We start from the raw sequence: 21,498 nt of genomic DNA, 5'->3' as shown, positions 1-21,498 counted from the left end.
GTATATGGGACCTGGAAACAGTGGATTTGCAGCAGAGAAAAAAAGGGGTTACTTAAAGGGGTTGTCCAAATTATTATTATTATTATTTTATTTTTGTAAAGGGTTTACAATTCACTTATTTCATCTACAGTGGCCCTGTTCTCCTGGTTAGCTGAGGGTCACATGACCTGTGATGTCAGCTTCTTTCCCTGCTCTGATGACGTACTGTGTACAAGCCTGAGGGAGCAGGTCTGCCTCTGTGCATGGAATGTCACTGTGAAGGCTATGCTGGTTGGAGCAACAAGCCACACCCCCTGTACTGCACAATCTGTTGGCTGAGCTGTCTGCCCTGTGTCTCCACTCCCACTGGATTCTTCCGCAAAGTTTAACCCATTCTACCATCAGCAGCACAGACTCAGGGCTGGAGCTCCTGCTCCAGGTACTGAGCAGCTGCAGGATTTCCTCCAGGCACTGATGAGACAAATGCTGTGCACTGGGTTTTCCCTCCCTCCTCACCTTGTAAACACAGAGCTGACAAAGACCATGAAAGTTCTCTCCTCCTTAGGGCTCTTTCACACCTGCGTTCTTTTCTTCCGGCATAGAGTTCCGTCGTCGGGGCTCTATGCCGGAAGAATCCTGATCAGTTTTATCCTAATGCATTCTGAATAGAGAGAAATCCGTTCAGGATGCATCAGGATATCTTCAGTTCCGGAACGGAACGTTTTTTGGCCGGAGAAAATACCGCAGCATGCTGCGCTTTTTGCTCCGGCCAAAAATCCTGAAGACTTGCCGCAAGGCCGGATCCGGAATTAATGCCCATTGAAAGGCATTGATCCGGATCCGGCCTTAAGCTAAACGTCGTTTCTGCGCATTACCGGATCCGACGTTTAGCTTTTTCTGAATGGTTACCATGGCTGCCGGGACGCTAAAGTCCTGGCAGCCATGGTAAAGTGTAGCGGGGAGCAGGGGAGCAGCATACTTACCGTCCGTGTGGCTCCCGGGGCGCTCCAGAGTGACGTCAGGGCGCCCCACGCGCATGGGTGACGTGATCACATGGATCACGTCATCCATGCACATGGGGCGCTCTGACGTCATTCTGGAGCGCCCCGGGAGCCGCACGGACTGTAAGTATACCGCTCCCCGCTCCTACTATGGCAACCAGGACTTTAATAGCGTCCTGGCTGCCATAGTAACACTGAACGCATTTTGAAGACGGCTCCGTCTTCAAATGCTTTCAGTACACTTGCGTTTTTCCGGATCCGGCGTGTAATTCTGGCAAGTGGAGTACACGCCGGATCCGGACAACGCAAGTGTGAAAGAGGCCTTACTCTTCTCCTGGCTGTGAATAAGTGTCTGCAGAGCATTGCACAAGAACAGGCAGGAGAAAGATCTTATGTGAATTATAAATATGAAATATATCTTTTTTTGCCTTAAACTTGCTTACCTTATCTATATATTGCTGACCATCAGATTTATATATTTTTTATTTTTTTTGCATAACTCGGACAACCCATTTAAAGGCTATGTACACCTTTGGGGGCATTTTTTTTTTTTAAAGGATTGCATTATCCGAATTTTGGGTTAAAAATAATTTTTCAGCTGGTCTTTATTAAAAATATTTAGCCAGTCTGTCTCAAAGGATTAACTGTTTGTCTAGCTGTGCGAATAATTCTTTCACTTTGTGCAGATCAACCTTAAATTACTAAAAGGTCATAAACCCTTATGAAGCCACATTCTTATCAGTAACATAAGGCTTGAGCTATAATGAGTGTTTAGGAGGTCAGCGATCAGAAGTAAGTCTACTTTCACATTCGCGTTTTGGCTTTCCGTTTGTGAGATCCGTTCAGGGCTCTCACAAGTGTTCCAAAATGGATCAGTTTGCATTCTAATGCATTCTGAATGGAAAAGGATCAGCTCAGTATGCATCAGTTTGCATCAGTTCAGCCTCCATTCCGCTTTGGAGACAGACACCAAAATGCTGCTTGCAGGGTTTTGGTGTCCGTCTGGTGAAACAGACCCAAACGGATCCGTCCTGGCACACAATGTAAGTCAATGGGGAGAGATCAGTTTTCACGGACACAATCTGGCACAATAGAAAACAGATCTGTCCTCTATTGACTTTCAATGGTGTTCAAGGCGGATCCGTCTTGGCTATGTTAAAGATAATACAAATGGATCCGTTCTGAACGGATGCAGATGGTTGTATTATCTGAACGGATCCGTCCATGACTAAGGATCCGTTAAAATAATACAACCACATGCATCGGTCATGAATGGATCCATTTGTATTATCTGTAACATAGCCAAGACAGATCCGTCATGAACTCCACTGAAAGTCAATGGGAGACGGATCAGTTTTCTATTGTGCCAGATTGTGTCAGAGAAAACGGATCCGTTTGGCTCAGTTTCGCCAAGCGGACAGCAAAACACTGCAGGCAGTGTTTTGGTGTCTGCCTCCAGAGCGGAATGGAGACTGATCGGAGGTAAACTGATGCATTCTGAGGGGATCCTTTTTTTATTCAGAATGCAATACGGCAAAACTGATCCATATTGGACCACTTGTGAGAGCCCATGACGGATCTCACAAACGGAAAGCCAAAACGCGAGTGTGAAAGTAGCCTAAGGAGCATTCAGCTGAGCTGCCTGATGAAACACAAAAAAAATACAGAACATGCTACTAGAGAATCTCAAGGCTATACAGAGAAAGGGGCTCACTATTATTAATAAAGACCAATTGAAAAAAAATATTTTTAGCTCACAATGAGTAAAATGCAATAAAAAAAATTGCCCCAAAGGTGCCTTTAAATAATGCCTGCCCCTGTTAAGTTTATTCTAATTTACAGATGCATACATTCTTATTTTGTCTCTCGATGCACTTTCTTAAGAACTATGGTGCATTAAATAAACTCTTTCAAAGGCTTTTCAATGGCTTTTGTTATCTTTCATGAAGAGATAACGCACTACACTGGCTCAAAGAGACTGATTAAGAATGGCTGCATCTGCAATCATTGAAGAGGAAAGGACCGACTTAACCACTCATTTTGCTGGCAGTTTATAAGTCAAGAGTCAGAGAGTCATGTGTACATTGATGTCAATGAGACATCTATTGCTGTGATGAGGTAAATTATGTTTATGAATCGATAATCCTTTATAATGTACAAGGACTGATACAGATGAGGCATAAGCTAAGAACACTGAATGTTCATTTCTATTCTATTTTTAATAAAAATTATTCACGACTCTGCTGAAATTGGTCATCCTGGAAGGAAAGAGTTTTCTAGAGCATTCAGCAAAGATGTCGCTAGTACTAATAACTTTTAAAAGAAATTATAGGAACAAGCTTTTATGCAATTATATTCACATTGTACATCTCCATGAGAACATTTTCTTAAGCATTATTTTCCTTCTACAGTACTTGCATATTTAATATTAATCAAGGGCAGACAATTTTTAATGTCAGAGAGAAAGTGTCTGCTCAAGTTAATTAATCTACAGCTTACTTTTCCTTGACATGCCTTTTTCAGAAAATAAAGTAGTCTTATGGACCTCAAGGTTCCTCACATTTTTACTTTTCCAATGAGTGGAGGTTTAGTTAAACTAGTATCTAAGCACTTCTGTTAATTTTATTAGGGACACTCGCCAACTGGAAGGAAAATATTTCCAACAGTTTCCTTACGACAAAGTTTGTGGTATCTTGCTGTACTTTCCATAGCTTTTTATTGTGGTGAGTCTACATTATTAGAAAAAGATGTCATAATATTTTATATTAGCATCGAATTGGTTTGCTTTATTTTGAGCTATGAAGGAAGCATGGAGTGAATTCTTTATGCTTTTTTTTATGAATAAATTAGATCTTAGAAGATCATTCAGGAAAGGTAAGAGAGTGGCTGCAGAAAATGTGGTCAGACAGGCAGTCTTATGATTTTGTCAAGCAACATCTTTCTGCAGCTGGCTATATAGTATAAAACATTTTAGCTTCAGAAGATAAACGGTGCAACAATTTTACTTAAAAACCTATTACGAAAGTGCTTTATAGCCCAAAATACATGTATATCAGTAATAAAAAAAGGCTCCAAAAGGTGTCCATTGCTTTAAAGGGAACCTGTCACCGGGATTTTGTGTATAGAGCTGAGGACATGGGTTGCTAGATGGCCGCTAGCACATCCGCAATACCCAGGCCCCATAGCTCTCTGTGTGCTTTTATTGTGTAAAAAAACCAATTTGATACATATGCAAATTACCGAGATGTGTCCTGTATGTGAGATGAGTCAGGGACAGGACTCATCTCAGGGTAATTTGCATATGTATCAAATCGTTTTTTTTACACAATAAAAGCACACAGAGCTATGGGGACTGGGTATTGCAGATGTGGTAGCGGCCATCTAGAAACCCATGTCCTCAGCTCGATACACAAAATCCCGGTGACAGGGGATTCCCGGTGATGGGGTTTCCAGGATTAAGGTATCGATGACCAATCCTTAGGATTTATCATCAATATCAGATCAGTGGGGGTCCCACTACCTTCACCCCCTGTGAATCAGGAACTAGAACTATAACACTCATTGTAATTTGGGTGCCCTTGGTGTTTTGGGTCTGGTACGGGTGCAAGGCAGGAGATGTAGGGGCTGTGGCTAACAAATGGTGCTGGAGTCAGTAATCAAGCCAGTTATAGAAAATATACAAGTCTCTCTTTACTAGTGTAGAATGGGACTTGTAGTACATCCAACAGTATCCAAACACAGTTCCAAACAGTTCACAATGCAAATCTTCAGTGATAGCAGTGTATAGATATATGCAAAGATGGAGGTAGTATTTCTCCTTTCTATCTTTTCAAAGTCTCTCTCCGCAGAATCTAAGGCTGGCAATAAGGCATGTCTGTATTTGTCTCTATATGGCTGGCCAGGAACATGGGTCTATTAGCAATGTGCCTCTCACTGTAGTGAAGTCTCTATGAGCCTGAAACAGCAAATACCTTCCTGACTGACTCTAATGCTCGATCATGCAGATTCTGAACCTTCTAGTTCTTTTTTTCTATCCGTCCTGGATAACGGAAACCAGGCGGATCCGTTCTGCTTGCCCATAGACCTCTATTATGACGGATCAAAACGGAATGCCTGTAAAGGTTTCTGTTTTGAATTCCATCTTACAAATTCCGTTATAACCATGTTATAACAGAAAACAATAACGGAACTCGTAACGCTGATGTGAAACCTCCCTTAGGCATACACCGCATTGCACTTGCGCCAAATATATTATTACTGTGCATCATTTCATAAATTTGATGCAACCTCACTTAAAACTGACACCCAAACCACCACAGATGATAAATGACCCCCTTAGATCATAAATGGCTGTAGTTATGATCACATACAAAGGATATATTCTTCTATTTCCCATGCAATTTTCTCACAGTTTTCATCAAAAGTTTTATAGTCGTCTAAAAAAATAAAGTGACAGAATATTAACAATATACAATACATGCATTTTTCATAGTATCTCAACTGTCTTATTGTCAGTAAAGCTTTTGAAATATCTTTGTATTCATTCTGATTTTAAGTTGTCTGATACAATGTGCATTGACTCAAAGACAGATTATAGGGATCTTTCTGAAGTCGCTGTGATATCTCTATTGTAAAGTTGCTAAATATCCGCCTACCAATGAAGAAAACACTATTATCATCTTGAAGATGTAGCCATGTTCAAAAACAAACATTGGTTTACATTTCATCTATTCTAGAGCAACAGAGGTCTCTTCTATGTTGGCTTCAAAGCAAATCTTCCATAGATTATCCTATTACAATGTCAGAGTAGTAGAAAGTATTGGAAGCAGGAAAAATAGACAATCATAAGGGGCAAATTGTCATAGCTACAGTAGACAACGAAGCGTTGCTGTTTGGTGAATAAACACAGAATACCTTTTACTTGTTGGAGTGCCGTGGAATCTTTGCACTATATTTCCAAGAACTGGGATTGCTTCTACAGCCGCTGGCACCCGTCTTCTACATTTTTTGCATTGCTGCCTACATTTTCGCTATTCTATTGTACAGTAGACAACTGACTATGAGCATTGCCAGCTGAAGGTCTTAGTATTACCAGTATGGAGTGTCCAGTACCTACCAAAACTGGTCCAAGGAAGGAAAATCAGTAAATTGGCAACAGGGTCATGGACAGGGGTGTATCATAGGCCCGTGACTATTTAACCATCTTGGGCCTCCTCTCTCCATTTGCCCAGCCCATATCCCCTTTCACCTCCCATCCCATATATTTTTTTTTCTGATAAATATTACCGTAAATGTACAGTATAGAGATGAGCGAAGTAGAATTAGATCCGAATTTCAGGATAAATTCGATTCGCCTCGAAACCGAATTTCCTCTTCATTCATGTAAGCGAATCGATTTTACCTGAAATAGTATAAAAAAACGAAAAAATTTATTCTTACTTCCTCCATTTGCTGGCGATTGGCCGCCAGCCGCCATCTTGATTGAAGATCTCGGCCGAAATGCCATGCGTGTTGACGTATGACGTCACCACGTCGGCCGGCGTGATGACGTAATCTCTCGCCGTGTGAGATTTCGTGCCAGATCTTCAAGCAAGATGGTGGCGGCCAGCCCGTCGTGAGCAAATGAACGTGGTAAGTTTGATAAAAAAAATTATGTTAATTTCACACTGTTTTTACACTCAGATGCCGCGATCATGTATGAATGTGGCATCTGAGGGGTACAATGATGGGGGGCGCAGCTCCCTGTCATTCCACCCACTACTTACAAAAAATGAAGCAAATTTTTTTGTACAATTCGGCGAATCAGCCAAATCAAACTTTTGAAAAATCCGCTCATCTCTAGTACAGTATATAGTATACCACCCCACAGTATATAGTGTAACACTCCACAGTATACAGCATATACTATAACCTCACAGTATTTAAACATATAGTATTACGTTCCACAGTATGCTGTGGTAACCCACAGTATGCAGTATTTAGTATAACACCATTCAGCATGCAGTATACAGTATAATTCCCCACAGTGTGCAGTATAGTTTCAGGAACGGCTTGAGAAACATCACAAAGGGTACAAGGTGTTGACTTGGCCCCCATATTTTCCAGATCTTAATCCATTCAAGCATCTGTGGGATGTTCTGAGAAAACAAGTCTGATCCATGGAAGTTCCTCTTTATAACTTACAGGATCTGTTGCTAACATCTTTGAAGCCAAATAGCATAGGACACATAGGTTTTCTGGCTTATTCATATACAAACTGAGTGTATGATTGGGCAGCCATCAAGTTGCCAAACAAATTTATTCCATTAACTTTATAACATAAAAGGAGGAGCTTATTAAATGAGGTGTCTGTTTTGAACATCCTTTTTTGTTAGTACATTAATCAACTGATCACAGCATGTCCATGGCTGTAATATGTGGGGGAGACCGACAGCCACTGTAGAATTCTCTGTCAGCTCCACCACAGGAGAAATGAAGCACATCAAGTACTTCAGAGTGAAAGACACTGTTTGCAACGATTCTTTACTGTAGCTAAAAGACAAAGGTCCAAACAGCCCCCACCCAATAACCTAATTGTTTCTAATAGGTGTGGGGATTTGCTCAGGCTAGCGGACACAGTACAGAGGCAACCACAAAGTCTTCAACTTAAACAGTTCAGTGTTTTATTCACACATAAGGAAAAACAAAAAGTAACGGTTTGCAGTCTTGGTGTTTGTTCACACCATAAAAAGTTCACAGAACAAAAGCCTTCACCTGATCAGCAGTTTTTCCACCCGCAGTTCACAGCAGGCTTTAGGGCCTGTTTCCCAGCAAGCGTCTCTCAGTGAGATGTGGCTTCTTTTACTCCCAGGAAAGTTCTCAGTTCACAAACACACAGAGACTGACAGGACTCCACTGTCAGAGAGGAGAAAACCACACCCAGCTGAGACTGCTGGCCGGGTTTAATATAGGCCAATAAAGACCCGGCCTGGAACGTGGGGAGAAGCCACCCACCCAGCACTTTGGCTGCTCCCAGTAAGAGCTGGCCCGGATCGGCTTTACAGCCATACTAACAGCAAACAGGTTCAGTCAGCACTAGCTGCCGCTGACACTCGAAACTACCGGCTCTTACCTCACCGAGGCCAGGAACCTCAGTGACACATACCTTCCGTAAATGACGGACCCTTGCGCCTTCCTACATAGGGTACATGGAAGTGGTTTTCTATACCAGACAACCAGTGTCCCCTCTAAGCCTTGCCAGCAGTTGAGCGGGGATTGGCTTAGAGTCGGGCAAAGCTCGGTAGGCGATATGAAAACCTAAGATACTTGTCACATCAAAGAGCATACAGTATAACCCCTACATAATGCTATACAGTATCCTTTATAATCCATATGCCATGCTGTACAATATACAGTATAACCCCTATACAGTAAGTACATCCTCACGTTATCGAGTTAAGTCTTTTGCGGGCACTATGGCTTGTGCTTGTTCTGACTTCTAGGGCCACCGACCATGGCAATACACACAGTGAAAACTGTGTACATTGCCAGGGTGGTCAACCCTAGAATTCAGAACAGGCACACACTGTTACAGTGGGATACGAAAGTTTGGGCAACCTTGTTAATTGTCATGATTTTCCTGTATAAATCGTTGGTTGTTACGATAAAAAATGTCAGTTAAATATATCATGTAGGAGACACACACAGTGATATTTGAGAAGTGAAATGAAGTTTATTGGATTTACAGAAAGTGTGCTATAATTGTTTAAACAAAATTAGGCAGGTGCATAAATTTGGGCACTGTTGTCATTTTATTGATTCCAAAACCTTTAGAACTAATTATTGGAACTCAAATTGGCTTGGTAAGCTCAGTGACCCCTGACCTACATACACAGGTGAATCCAATTATGAGAAAGAGTATTTAAGGGGGTCAATTGTAAGTTTCCCTCCTCTTTTAATTTTCTCTGAAGAGTAGCAACATGGGGGTCTCAAAACAACTCTCAAATGACCTGAAGACAAAGATTGTTCACCATCATGGTTTACATGGTTTAGAAAGCTGTCTCAGAGATTTCAGCTGTCTGTTTCCACAGTTAGGAACATATTGAGGAAATGGAAGACCACAGGCTCAGTTCAAGTTAAGGCTCGAAGTGGCAGACGAAGAAAAATCTCGGATAGACAGAAGCGACGAATGGTGAGAACAGTCAGAGTCAACCCACAGACCAGCACCAAAGACCTACAACATCATCTTGCTGCAGATGGAGTCACTGTGCATCGTTCAACCATTCGGCGCACTTTACACAAGGAGATGATGTATGCGAGAGTGATGCAGAGGAAGCCTTTTCTCCGCCCACAGCACAAAAAGTGCCGCTTGAGGTGGGCTAAAGCACATTTGGACAAGCCAGCTTAATTTTGGAATAAGGTGCTGTGGACTGATGAAACTAAAATTGAGTTATTTGGCCATAAAAAGGGGCGTTATGCATGGAGGAAAAAGAACACCGCATTCCAAGAAAAACACCTGCTACCTACAGTAAAATATGGTGGTGGTTCCAACATGCTGTGGGGCTGTGTGGCCAGTGCAGGGACTGGGAATCTTGTCAAAGTTGAGGGACGCATGGATTCCACTCAGTATCAGCAGATTCTGGAGACCAATGTCCAGGAATCAGTGACAAAGCTGAAGCTGCGCCGGGGCTGGATCTTTCAACAAGACAACGACCCTAAACACTGCTCAAAATCCACTAAGGCATTTATGCAGAGGAACAAGTACAACGTTCTGGAATGGCCATCTCAGTCCCCAGACCTGAATATAATTGAAAATCTGTGGTGTGACTTAAAGAGAGCTGTCCATGCTCGGAAGCCATCAAACCTGAATGAACTAAAGATGTTTTGTAAAGAGGAATGGTCCAAAATACCTTCAACCAGAATCCAGACTCACATTGGAACCTACAGGAAGCGTTTAGAGGCTGTAATTTCTGCAAAAGGAGGATCTACTAAATATTGATTTCATTTCTTTTTTGTGGTGCCCAAAATTATGTACCTGCCTAATTTTGTTTAAACAATTATAGCACACTTTCTGTAAATCCAATAAACTTCATTTCACTTCTCAAATATCACCGTGTGTGTCTCCTATATGATATATTTAACTGACATTTTTTATCGTAACAACCAACGATTTATACAGAAAAATCATGACGATTAACAAGGTTGCCCAAACTTTCGCATCCCACTGTATATAAAGTCCGGGGCTGCGGTGGTGAGCGGCCTGCAGAGGCCCTAAGGGGGCATTAAGGAAGCTATGCAACCATGCATCTTACAGGGAACACTGCATACAACTCCTTTAATTATTTTTAGCAGTTCTTGTACTAGTTATGTCCATTTTTTCAAACTACAAGAAGGGTACTTATCAATGCAAAAGATATGGAAAGCTAAATTTAAATCTTACCATCAGTTTTCAGGGCAGATGCTATCATCTCTACACACTTGTCTCTCACAGAATCACCTGTCACATAACAGGTTGATAGAAGAGCAGATGAAGGAGGACTACTACAAGTGGGGGAACATGACAATGGAGCACTGGGTCTAGGAGAATACCACAGCATTACTGTAAAGGAATAATACATAGAGTTAAGTGAACATTTTATTGCTACTGTACTTTAAAGTGCTTGTCACCTTTCCTCTTTGTTGTTTGTAGAAGGCTTGCTAGATCCATTGCGACCTGACGAAGTTGGAGAAGACATGGAATGTCTCCTGGAAAAATGAGGATGTAGAATATGGCTAGATTACTGTTACTGAATACAGAAAAACCTTAAAAAAATATGTATGATAGAATAACAACTTTACTCTTTGCTGTTTGTAGAAGGAGTGCTGGATCCATTACGACCTGACGAAGTTGGTGAAGACATGGAATTTCTCCTGGAAAAATTAGGATGTAGAATATGGTTAGATTATTAATGAGGCTGAATAGAGTCAGACCTTAAAACTATGTATAACAGCATAACAGCTTTACCTTTCCTCTTTGTTGCTACTGACAGCTTTAGAACCAGATGATGATGGCAGTGAAGTGTTTAAAGAGAGTCGCCTGGTGAAGACATATAGAATTCAGTATTGATCACTATGAATTGTATACTTTATTGACCTATCCTTATGCCAAGTCTCTGCCATGTGTAGTGACCCTGTGTAACTGTATATTACAGGCAATGTATGAAATCAGGCATTCTACAGTATGCCTAAAGTATTCAGGCAAAGCATGAAACACTTAATATTTCACACAGTTACTAGGCATTCTATATAATGCCTGAAGACAACCCGGCAAAGTATAATATACTCCCTTCCAGAATTCGTCGCACATCGATCACACCATAAAATTACCCAGTGACATAAAATTCACCCACATACAGTGAAGCTCTTGTTTGAGAAAGACAATAAAGTGCTATTCAAATTGAGCATTCTAGCCTTCCTTGTTGCAACGGTACTGATACTGGTCCTGTTCTCTTGTTTTTCAGTAAGGGTACTTTCACACTAGCGTTTTTCATTTCCGGCATAGGGCTCTTTCACACCTGCGTTATTGTCTTCCGGCATAGAGTTCCGTCGTCGGGGCTCTATGCCGGAAGAATCCTGATCAGGATTATCCTAATGCATTCTGAATGGAGAGTAATCCGTTCAGGATGCATCAGGATGTCTTCAGTTCCGGTACGGAACGTTTGTTGGCCGGAGAAAATACCGCAGCATGCTGCGCTTTTTGCTCCGGCCAAAAATCCGGAACACTTGCCGCAAGGCCGGATCCGGAATTAATGCCCATTGGAAGGCATTGATCCGGATCCGGCCTTAAGCTAAACGTCGTTTCGGCGCATTGCCGGAGCCGACATTTAGCTTTTTCAGAGTGGTTACCATGGCTGCCGGGACGCTAAAGTCCTGACAGCCATGGTAAGTGTAGCGGGGAGCGGGGGAGCAGTGTACTTACCGTCCGTGCGGCTCCCCGGGCGCTCCAGAGTGACGTCAGGGCGCCCCAAGCGCATGGATCACGTGATCGCATGGATCACGTCATCCATGCGCATGGGGCGCTCTGACGTCATTCTGGAGCGCCCCGGGAGCCGCACGGACTGTAAGTATACCGCTCCCCCGCTCCCCGCTCCTACTATGGCAACCAGGACTTTAATAGCGTCCTGGGTGCCATAGTAACACTGAAAGCATTTGGAAGACGGTTCCGTCTTCAAATGCTTTCAGTACACTTGCGTTTTTCCGGATCCGGAGTGTAATTCCGGCAAGTGGAGTACACGCCGGATCCGGACAACGCAAGTGTGAAAGAGGCCATAGAGTTCCGTCACAGGGGCTCTATACCGGAAAAGAACTGATCAGTTTTATCCCCATGCATTCTGAATGGAGAGTAATCCGTTCAGGATGCATCAGGATGTCTTCAGTTCAGTCGTTTTGACTGATCAGGCAAAAAAGAAAACTGCAGCATGCTACGGTTTTCTCTTCGGCGAAAAAAACTGAAGACTTGCCTGAATGCCGGATCCAGCATTTTTTCCCATAGGAATGTATTAGCGCTGGATCCGGCATTCAGAATACCGGAATGCCGGATCCGTCCTTCCGGCCTGTGCATGCGCATACCGGGAAAAATGTACAAGACGGATCCGTCTGTCCGCATGACAAGCGGAGAGACGGATCCGTCCTTGCAATGCATTTGTGAGACGGATCCGCATCCGGATCCGTCTCACAAATGCTTTCAGTCAGCGGCAGATCGGCGGATCCGGCGGGCAGTTCCGACGACGGAACTGCCCGCCGGATCACACTGCTGCAAGTGTGAAAGTAGCCTTAGAAAGTTCTGTTCTTCCGCTATTTTATAACAAATGTAGTTTATTTTGCATTTCTTTATTACATGTCTTCACATTAATAAAGGCTTCTTAACATTTACTACTTGTTAATATTTCATACTTTGCCTAAAGAGTACTTGTCATTCTATATCTTGCCTAGGCATTATATACAATGCCTAGGAAAAGTGTGTAAATGACTGAAATAATACCTAGGCATTTTATACAACACCTGCATTTCATACATTGCCTGTAATATGTATTGCAATTCAAAATGCCATTCTAGACTTCCTTGTTGCAACAAGCAGGGGCGCACCAACAGGGGGGGTCCAATGGGTCTGGACCCCCCCTAGAGCCATTAATTTTTTTTATCACTCAGGGCCGCACTGCCGATCACCATAGGCGGCAGTGGTGGGGCTGAGGCAGTAGGAGATGAAATCGCTCATCTCTATATTCATCTGTATCGCCGTCCTCAGGACACAGGCCAAAAGAGGCCTGCATCACATCGCTGACAGCCGCATACAGTATTTTTTTTATTTTTTTTTTATAGATTGCACAATATTGGAAAGAAGAACCATGGGGGCATCTAGGGGCATTTTTTACTGGCACATTATAGGGGCACCCGGTGGCACTAAAGGGGAATTTCATACTGGCACATTATGGGGGGGCACTATGGGGGCATTTCTTACTGGCACATTATGGGGGGCACTATGGGGGCATCTGGGAATTTCTTACTGGCACATTATGGGGGGCACTATGGGGGAGAGGAACACTATCGGGGCATCTGGTGGCTCTAAAAGGGCATTTTTTTTACTGGGACATTATGGGGACACTATGGCATCTGGTGGCACTAAGGGGGCATTTTTTACTGGTGCATTATAGGAGGCACTATAGGGGAGAGCGGCACTATGGGGCATCTGGTGGCACTATAGGGTCATCTGGTGGCTCTAAAGGGGCATTTTTTTACTGGGACATTGTAGGAGCACTATGGCATCTGGTGGCACTAAGGGGGCATTTTTTACTGGAACATTATGGGAGGCACTATAGGGGAGAGCAGCACTATAGGGTCATTATTTGGGGCACTATGGGGGCATCTGGTGGCTCTAAAGAGGCATTTTTTTTACTGGCACATTATAGGGGGCACTATGGCATCTGGTGGGACTAAAGGGGCATTTTTTACTGGCACATTATAGGGGGCACTATGGCATCTGGTGGCACTAAGGGGGCATTTTTTACTGGCACATTATGGGAGGCACTATAGGGGAGGGCGGCACTATGGGGCATCTGGTGGCAGTATAGGGGCATTATTTACGGGCACATTATGGGAGACACTATGGGGGAGAGGAGCACTATTGGGGTATCTGGTGGTTCTAAAGGGGCATTTTTTTTTACTGGCACATTATGGGTGGCACTATGGCGTCTGGTGGCAATAAGGGGCATTTTTTTATGGCACATTATGGGAGGCACTATAGGGGAGAGTGGCACGATGGGGCATCTGGTGGCACTATAGGGTCATTATTTACTAGCACATTATGGGAGGCACTATGGGGGAGAGCAGCACTGTGAGGCATCTGGTGGCACTATAGGGGCATTATTTATAGGCACATTATGGAGGGCAATATGCTGGAGAGGAGCTCTATGGGGGCATCTGGTGGCATTAAAGGGGTATCTTTTTCCTAGCACATTATGGGGCCACTATGGTCGTATCTGGTGGCACTAAAGGGGCATATTTTTACTGGCACATTATGGGGGCACTATGGGTGCATCTGGTGGCACTAAAGGGACATTTTTACTGGCACTTTATGAGGGAGAGGAGCACTTTGGGGGCATCTGGTGGCACTTAGAAGGGGGATTTTTTATTGGCACATTATGGGGGCACTATGGGGGAGAGGAGAACTATGGGGGCATCTGGTGGCACTAAGAAAGGGGATTTTTTACTGACACATTACGGGGGCATATGGTTGCACTAGGAAGGGGGATCTTTTACTGGCACATTATGGGGGGCACTATAGGGGCATCTGCTGGGGGCACTAAGAAGGGGCATTTTTTTACTGGCATATTATGGGGGGCACTATGGAGAAGGGGGAGAGGAGCACAATGGAGGCTTGAGCTGGGGGCACTAAGATGGGGCATTTTATACTGGCACATTATGGGGGGCACTATGAGGACATAAGCTCAACTACTGGCACTAAGAGGGGGTATTTCTTGTACTTTCATATTATAAGGAGAATTATTACTACTAGAGGGCATTATGGTGAGCTTTACTACTACTGGGGGGCTATGGAGAACATGATTACTAGTATGGGCGCTATGGGGGCATTATTACTACTAAGTATGCTCTGGCAGAGCATTATTTCTATTGATGGGATTTTGGGGAGCACTGTTACTTTGGTGGGCACCCTGGCACAGTATCAGCTTAGCACAATTATTTTTGGGGGGCATTATGCTTATACTCTTAGTGTCCGGGACTATTTACTGGGCTCAGTTTTAGAGCACTGTGTGCCAATAATTGTTGAAGGGGGCACTATTTGTGTGGTACTAGTATTTTCAGGGGGATAGTTTCTGCAGTATAGTTTTGGGGAGCACAGTATTGGGGATGGCAGGAAAGGGTGTTCAGAAGATGTGAAGATTATGAAAAAGTTGGAAACTAATGTCTGTTTGTCAATCTCAGCAAAGACGGGAGATGGCTGAAAAATCATCATGGCGGTCTGGTCTGAATGGAGAAGATGAGGAAAGAGAACGTCTACATCAAAGGTGACATTACTAGAAGTATGAGGTATATGGCACTATGGAGGAGAGGAGATGCTCCGGCTTCTCCCCCTGTCATTTGCAGAAGGAGGATTCAGAGCTGGACAGCTATAAGCATGGTGGTGGCTGGAAATGGGGCAGGGGGCTTTGGCCTGGTGAGGATGGCCAAGGGGGGTAGCAGGCCATGGGTGTGTGGCGGATGGTGGGGGGAACCACAGGCCTCGAGCAGGGTCCAGGGAGGGAGGAGAGGGGAGGAGCGTCCAGGCCGTAGCCTGCTGTTGTCTATTGTATAATGTGAAGCAGGCAGTGCAGCCAGGGCAGGCCCTCCCCTCTCCGTGTGATGTGTAGAGCCGGGCTCCTCCACCTGGACCTACACACCTTAAATATCGTGCAGCTCCTCCTCCATTCCTATTTTGGCACCTTCAGGACTAGGAGGGAGTAAGTGAAACTGCAATAGCTCCTGCCACGGAGCTACGTGGGGGGCAGTGTGTGAAACAGAATTTGGTGCTGATTCCAGTCACAGGGATGGAAGAAGAAGAGTTTGAGTACAGGAGCTTTATGTCGGGGCCCGGACTATTGAGTACAGTGCATCTATATAGGATGAGGGTGAGACTCTTACCTTCATCCTCAACAATATAATTTCAGCTGTATGGTGTTTGTTGGGAGTGGCCTATTATATGTAGGAGGGGCTTATAACAATGGGCGTGGCTGTTTTCTGACCTCGGACCCCCCTAAGCAAGATTTCTCAGTGCTCCCCTGGCAACAAGTGAGTACAATACTGATTTTTTTCTCTTGTCTTTCAGCAGTCACAGACTGCCACCCCTAAAGTGTAGCCTTTATTTTACATCATTAAAAAAAATTATAATAATAATCCAAATGATAACATAAAGAAAAACAATGAATTTATGAAATGAGTCAATCCTCTGCACTTAGGGACACGGATAGGCAGGTGCGGGCCAAACGTATTATACTATGGGCTCTGGTCCTCAAACTGGCCCTAAATCTGTAGTGCCCTGCCTAAAAACGGAATGGCCACCCCGATAGGGGCGATCCCGTATCAGGAACCTCCTGAGCGCCCTAGGATGGCCCTGAGTAGGGGATAAGGCTACCAGCTAATATGTGCTGACTGAAAGATCATTACTACCATGATGAGTAGCACAAAATACTCTCAAAATAAAAAAACTAAAATATGCACAGAAAATAATAAAGTAATAAAGTAAATAAGAGTCCAGGTTTGTATATCACTATTGTAAACCAATCCTGATTATAGGTAGCTGTAAAATTGATATTATAGCAAAAAAATCTGACGCGTTTCTCCCATACATACTTGGGCTCATCAGGGGACCCGTTGGGTAAACCAGGATCAGGTCAATACTTAGATCTAAAAACACTTTAAACAAACCAGTAGGATTTTCAAGCTTAGAGAACAAGACTGGAAATGGTAGATGTCAAAGGAATGGATATAACAGATATCAATAATAGCTCATTAATCTAGTATAGTCTCCCTATGAGGGGGAGAACTATTAAAAATAAACCAATCGGCTACTTGCGTGTCCACTACGTAAAGATCGGATGATACTGTTGTACAGGAGCCAAGTATCCTGATATATCGATCAAAAGGTGCACAGCAGTAGACGAATATCACAGTCACCTACAGTCACTCGCAGGGGGTCAGCACAAGCCAAAAGCATTATCTCTGCCAAAGCGCCATTTTGCCTAAGCGCTTAGCAGTTAATCATGGCAGTTAGACAGGGCAAGACAAGGAGATGCTATGTGTACTACCCAAACAAAGTTATACACAGCACAGGTATGCCACGATATTGTCTCACTCAGGCTCTGGCTGCTTTTCTCATCACTATGGCTGTCTACTTTCAAATTCAACCACACCTTCCACCCTCTGTCCCTTCTCTCCACATCAGTCCCTCCCTCCTTCCCTCACCTTTGTTCAGTTCCCATACACTTTATATCCCCTTATACATTACATCTCCACAGTGCAGCATAAAAAACACCAATATACTGTAAATCTTTCAACCACTTGCTGTCTCTTTCTGTTCTCCTGCTACTAGCTGCAGGGGATATTTCACCAAATCCTGGCCCTCCCTCTGTTGCTAACTTTTCCTCTGCCACACACAGAAACTCCAAAAATCTGATTAATGTTAACTGCACATCCTCTCCAGTCTCTTTTAACTGCACACTCTGGAACGCACGGTCGGTCCGTAATAAACTACCCACAATCCACGATTTCTTCCTCTCACGCTCTCTGAACTTGCTAGCCCTTACAGAAACCTGGCTTCAACCGTCTGACACTGCTTCCCCTGCTTCCCTATCCTATGGTGGACTTCACTTCTCCCATACCCCCAGACCTGATGACAGGCACGGTGGAGGAGTAGGCATACTACTTTCTCCACAGTGCACATTTCAGGTCACTCCCCCTGTACCCTCTCTCACATTCCCCTCTTTTGAGGTTCACACCATTAGACTCTTCCATCCATTCCCCCTGAGATTTGCAGTTGTCTATCGTCCCCCAGGCTCCCTCCACCAATTTCTGGATCACTTTGCAGCTTGGCTTCCTCACTTCCTATCTTCTGAATCCCCAACTCTTATTATGGGTGATTTTAATATCCCCATTGATGATCATATCTCCCCATCAGCCACTCACTTTCTTTCTTTAACCTCCTCTCTTGGCCTCTCACAACTTACTTCCTCTGCCACGCATGAACAGGGCAATATACTTGATCTAGTCGTCTTCCGTCATTGCTCAGTCTCAAACTTTAGTAACTTATCCTTCCCACTTTCTGGCCACAATCTTCTTTCATTTACCATAAAGACCTCTCACTTTTCTCATGGCAATCCTACTTTTCACACTTACAGAAACCTACATACCATTAACTGCCAGCAACTTATTAACACCCTACAATTAGCTCTTATCCCAATCACTTCCCTCCCCTGTCCAGACTTGGTTGCCAATCATTACAACCAGACCCTCAAAATCACCCTAGATGAAGTTGCTCCAATATCAATCCGTCCCTCTCGACACAGAACATGACAACCCTGGCACACACCTGAAACACGTTTTCTCCAGCGCTGCTCCAGATGTGCAGAACGCTTATGGAGCAAATCGCGAATATCAGCAGACTTCCTCCATTATAAATTTATGCTCAAAACATATAATTCGGCTCTCAACATTGCCAAACAAAAGTACTTAACCTCTCTCATCTCCTCACTCTCAAATAACCCAAAACGACTCTTTGACACTTTTTATTCCCTTCTGAGCCCTAAAGTTCCAAAACCTGTCACTGACCCCTGTGCTGATGCATGCCACTTACTTCAGAGACAAGATTGGCAGTATCCGGCAGGAAATAATCCCCCAGTCCCCAAATAATTTCAATCCTCCCCCCCAATTCCTCCACATGCTCTCTCTCCTCTTTTGACCCTATAACAGAGGAAGAAGTCTCCAGGATTCTCTCTTCTCGACCCACAACCTGTACCACACCTCCTCCAGTCCCTCTTCCCGGTTGTCATCACTCACCAAACCAGAATTTTTTACCTCTCTCTCTCTTCTGGTATCTTTCCCTCCTCTTTCAAACACTCTATTATCACCCCACTACTAAAGAAACCATCTCTTGACCCGACCTGTGCTGCTAACTACAGACCTGTTTCTAACCTCCCCTTCATCTCTAAACTCTCTGCAAACTCTCTTCTTGACTCCTTACAATCTGCCTTTTGCCCTCTTCACTCTACAGAAACTGCCCTTACTAAAGTGTCTAACGATCTCCTAACAGCAAAAAGAAATGGTGACTATTCGCTATTGATTCTGCTGGATCTCTCTGCAGCGTTTGATACCGTAGACCATAAACTCCCCCTCACCATGCTTCACTCAATTGGCCTTAAGGACACTACTCTCTCTTGGTTCTCTTCCTATCTCTCTGGTCGCTCCTTTAGTGTATCATTCGCTGGCTCTTCTTCTTCTCCCTTCCTCTTGATGTCGGGGTTCCTCAGGGCTCAGTACTAGGTCCTCTACTCTTCTCCCTCTATACAGCCCCCATCGGACAGACTATCAGTAGATTTGGCTTTCGATACCATCTCTATGCTGACGACTATACACCAACTATACACTTCATCCCCTGACATCACCCCTGCTTTACTCCAAAACACCAGTAATTGTCTGGCAGCTGCCTGTAAAATCATGTCCTCTCTGTAACTAAAACTGAACCTCTCAAAAACTGAACTTCTTGTCTTTCCCCATCTACTAACTCACCTAAACTTGATATTTCAATTTTGGTCTGCAGCACTATCATAACTCCTGTGCAACATGCCTGCTGTCTTGGGGCCACATTTCACTCTGATCTTTCCTTTGTTCCCCATATTTAATCATTTACACGCTCTTGTCGTCTGCACCTCAAGAATATCGCCAGAATCCGCCCTTTTCTTACGGTGGAAACACCAAAAACTCTTGTTGTTGCCTTGATTCATTCTCGTCTTGACTACTGCAACGCACTACTCATCGGTCTCCCTCTCACTAAACTCTCCCCCCTTCAGTCTGTCCTAAATGCTGCAGCCAGGCTTATCTATCCATCCAACTGCTACACTGATGCTACTAGTCTGTGCCAGTCACTTCACTGATTGCCCATCCACCACAGAATACAGTTCAAACTTCTCACCCTCACCCACAAAGCTCTCCACAGTGCTGCACCTCCATACATCTCCCTCATCTCCATCTACCATCCTACTCGTGCTTTCTGTTCTGTTAGCGACTTAAGATTAATAACCTCCATAATTTGTACCTCTCACTCCCGTCTTCAAGATTTTTTTCTCGAGCTGCACCTACTCTCTGGAATACTCTGCCCCGGAATACTAGGTCAATTCACAACTTCTCCACCTTCAAACGTGCCTTAAAAACACATCTTTTCAGGCAGGCTTATCAAGCTACCTAAACTGACTATTCCCCGACTAAACCTCCTCCCCACCAACTCCTCTGGCCTGAACTCGATCCTTTAGTAGTCCCAAACCCGAAACAGATCGGCCGGCACCACTCCTGTCAGTTCAATAATGGCTCAAATCCTACTTATCACAATCAACTACCTTATGTGTCACCCCCAATTCCTCATAGATTGTAAGCTCTTGCGAGCAGGGCTCTGACTCCTAGTGTTTCAGTTGCTTATTAGCCAGTTAGTTTTGTTTCGTACATGAACCCTATGAATTTGAAAAGCTCTGCCGAATATGGTGGCACTATATAAATAAATTTATTAGATGAATTAGGCACTGTATACAGTAGTATAAGGGAGCTGGTGGATTTTACTTGCATACCAGCAAAGCACAGATAACATTTTGCTGCAGGAGCCCAGTATAGGAATACACAGCAATAGATGTGTGACACAGTTACCTGTGTGTGGATAGGGCACTGTATGTAGTGGTCCTGTGTCACCATCAGGATGGCAGAGGGTCTCTGTGCTTTGCTGGTATGCAACTAAAATCCACCAGCTCCCTTATACTACTGTATACAGCGCCTAATTCATCTATAGATGACTGTGATATTCGTCTACTGCTGTCCACCTTTTGATCGATATATGAGGATACTTGGCTCCTGTACAACAGTATCATCCGTTCTTTACCAAGTGGACACGCAAGTAGCCGATTGGTTTATTTTTAATAGTTCTCCCTCTCATAGGGAGACTATACAAGATTAATGAGCTGTTATTGATATCTGTTATATCCATTCCTTTGACATCTACCATTTCCAGTCTTGTTCTCTAAACTGGAAAATCCTACTGGTTTGTTTTAAGTGTTTTCAGATCTAAGTATTGACTTGATCCTGGTCAGGTATTTACCCAACGGGTCCCCTGATGAGCCCAACTATGAATGGATGAAACACATCAGGATTATGAAGTGATAAACTAACATGGCATCTTTTTGCTATAATATCAATTTTACAGCTACCTATAATCAGGATTGGTTTACAATAGTGATATACAAACCTGGACTCT

At 43.8% G+C, this 21,498-nt stretch overlaps 1 protein-coding gene across 3 annotated transcripts in view; it reads right to left on the bottom strand.

The window, feature by feature from the left end:
• The window catches only part of LOC120995232 (transcription elongation factor A protein 3-like), a 101,151-nt gene that overhangs the window by 17,144 nt on the left and 62,509 nt on the right, over positions 1-21,498 (bottom strand). For 2 of the 3 annotated variants that reach the window (XM_040424300.1, XM_040424299.1), the window contains exons 9-13: positions 10,963-11,034; positions 10,797-10,868; positions 10,626-10,703; positions 10,399-10,535; positions 5,360-5,416 (exon numbers count right to left, since the gene is read on the bottom strand). In XM_040424300.1, coding sequence (XP_040280234.1) covers positions 5,360-5,416; positions 10,399-10,535; positions 10,626-10,703; positions 10,797-10,868; positions 10,963-11,034 — 416 coding nt within the window. The remainder of the gene's footprint in view (positions 1-5,359; positions 5,417-10,398; positions 10,536-10,625; positions 10,704-10,796; positions 10,869-10,962; positions 11,035-21,498) is intronic. The other variant, XM_040424301.1, reaches the window with a different exon arrangement.

The sequence above is a fragment of the Bufo bufo genome, chromosome 3, assembly GCF_905171765.1.
Source record: "Bufo bufo chromosome 3, aBufBuf1.1, whole genome shotgun sequence".
NCBI classification, from domain to species: Eukaryota; Metazoa; Chordata; class Amphibia; order Anura; family Bufonidae; genus Bufo; species Bufo bufo.
The sequence above is the reverse complement of the archived record's forward strand: the minus strand, read 5'-3'. Positions and strand labels throughout refer to the sequence as shown.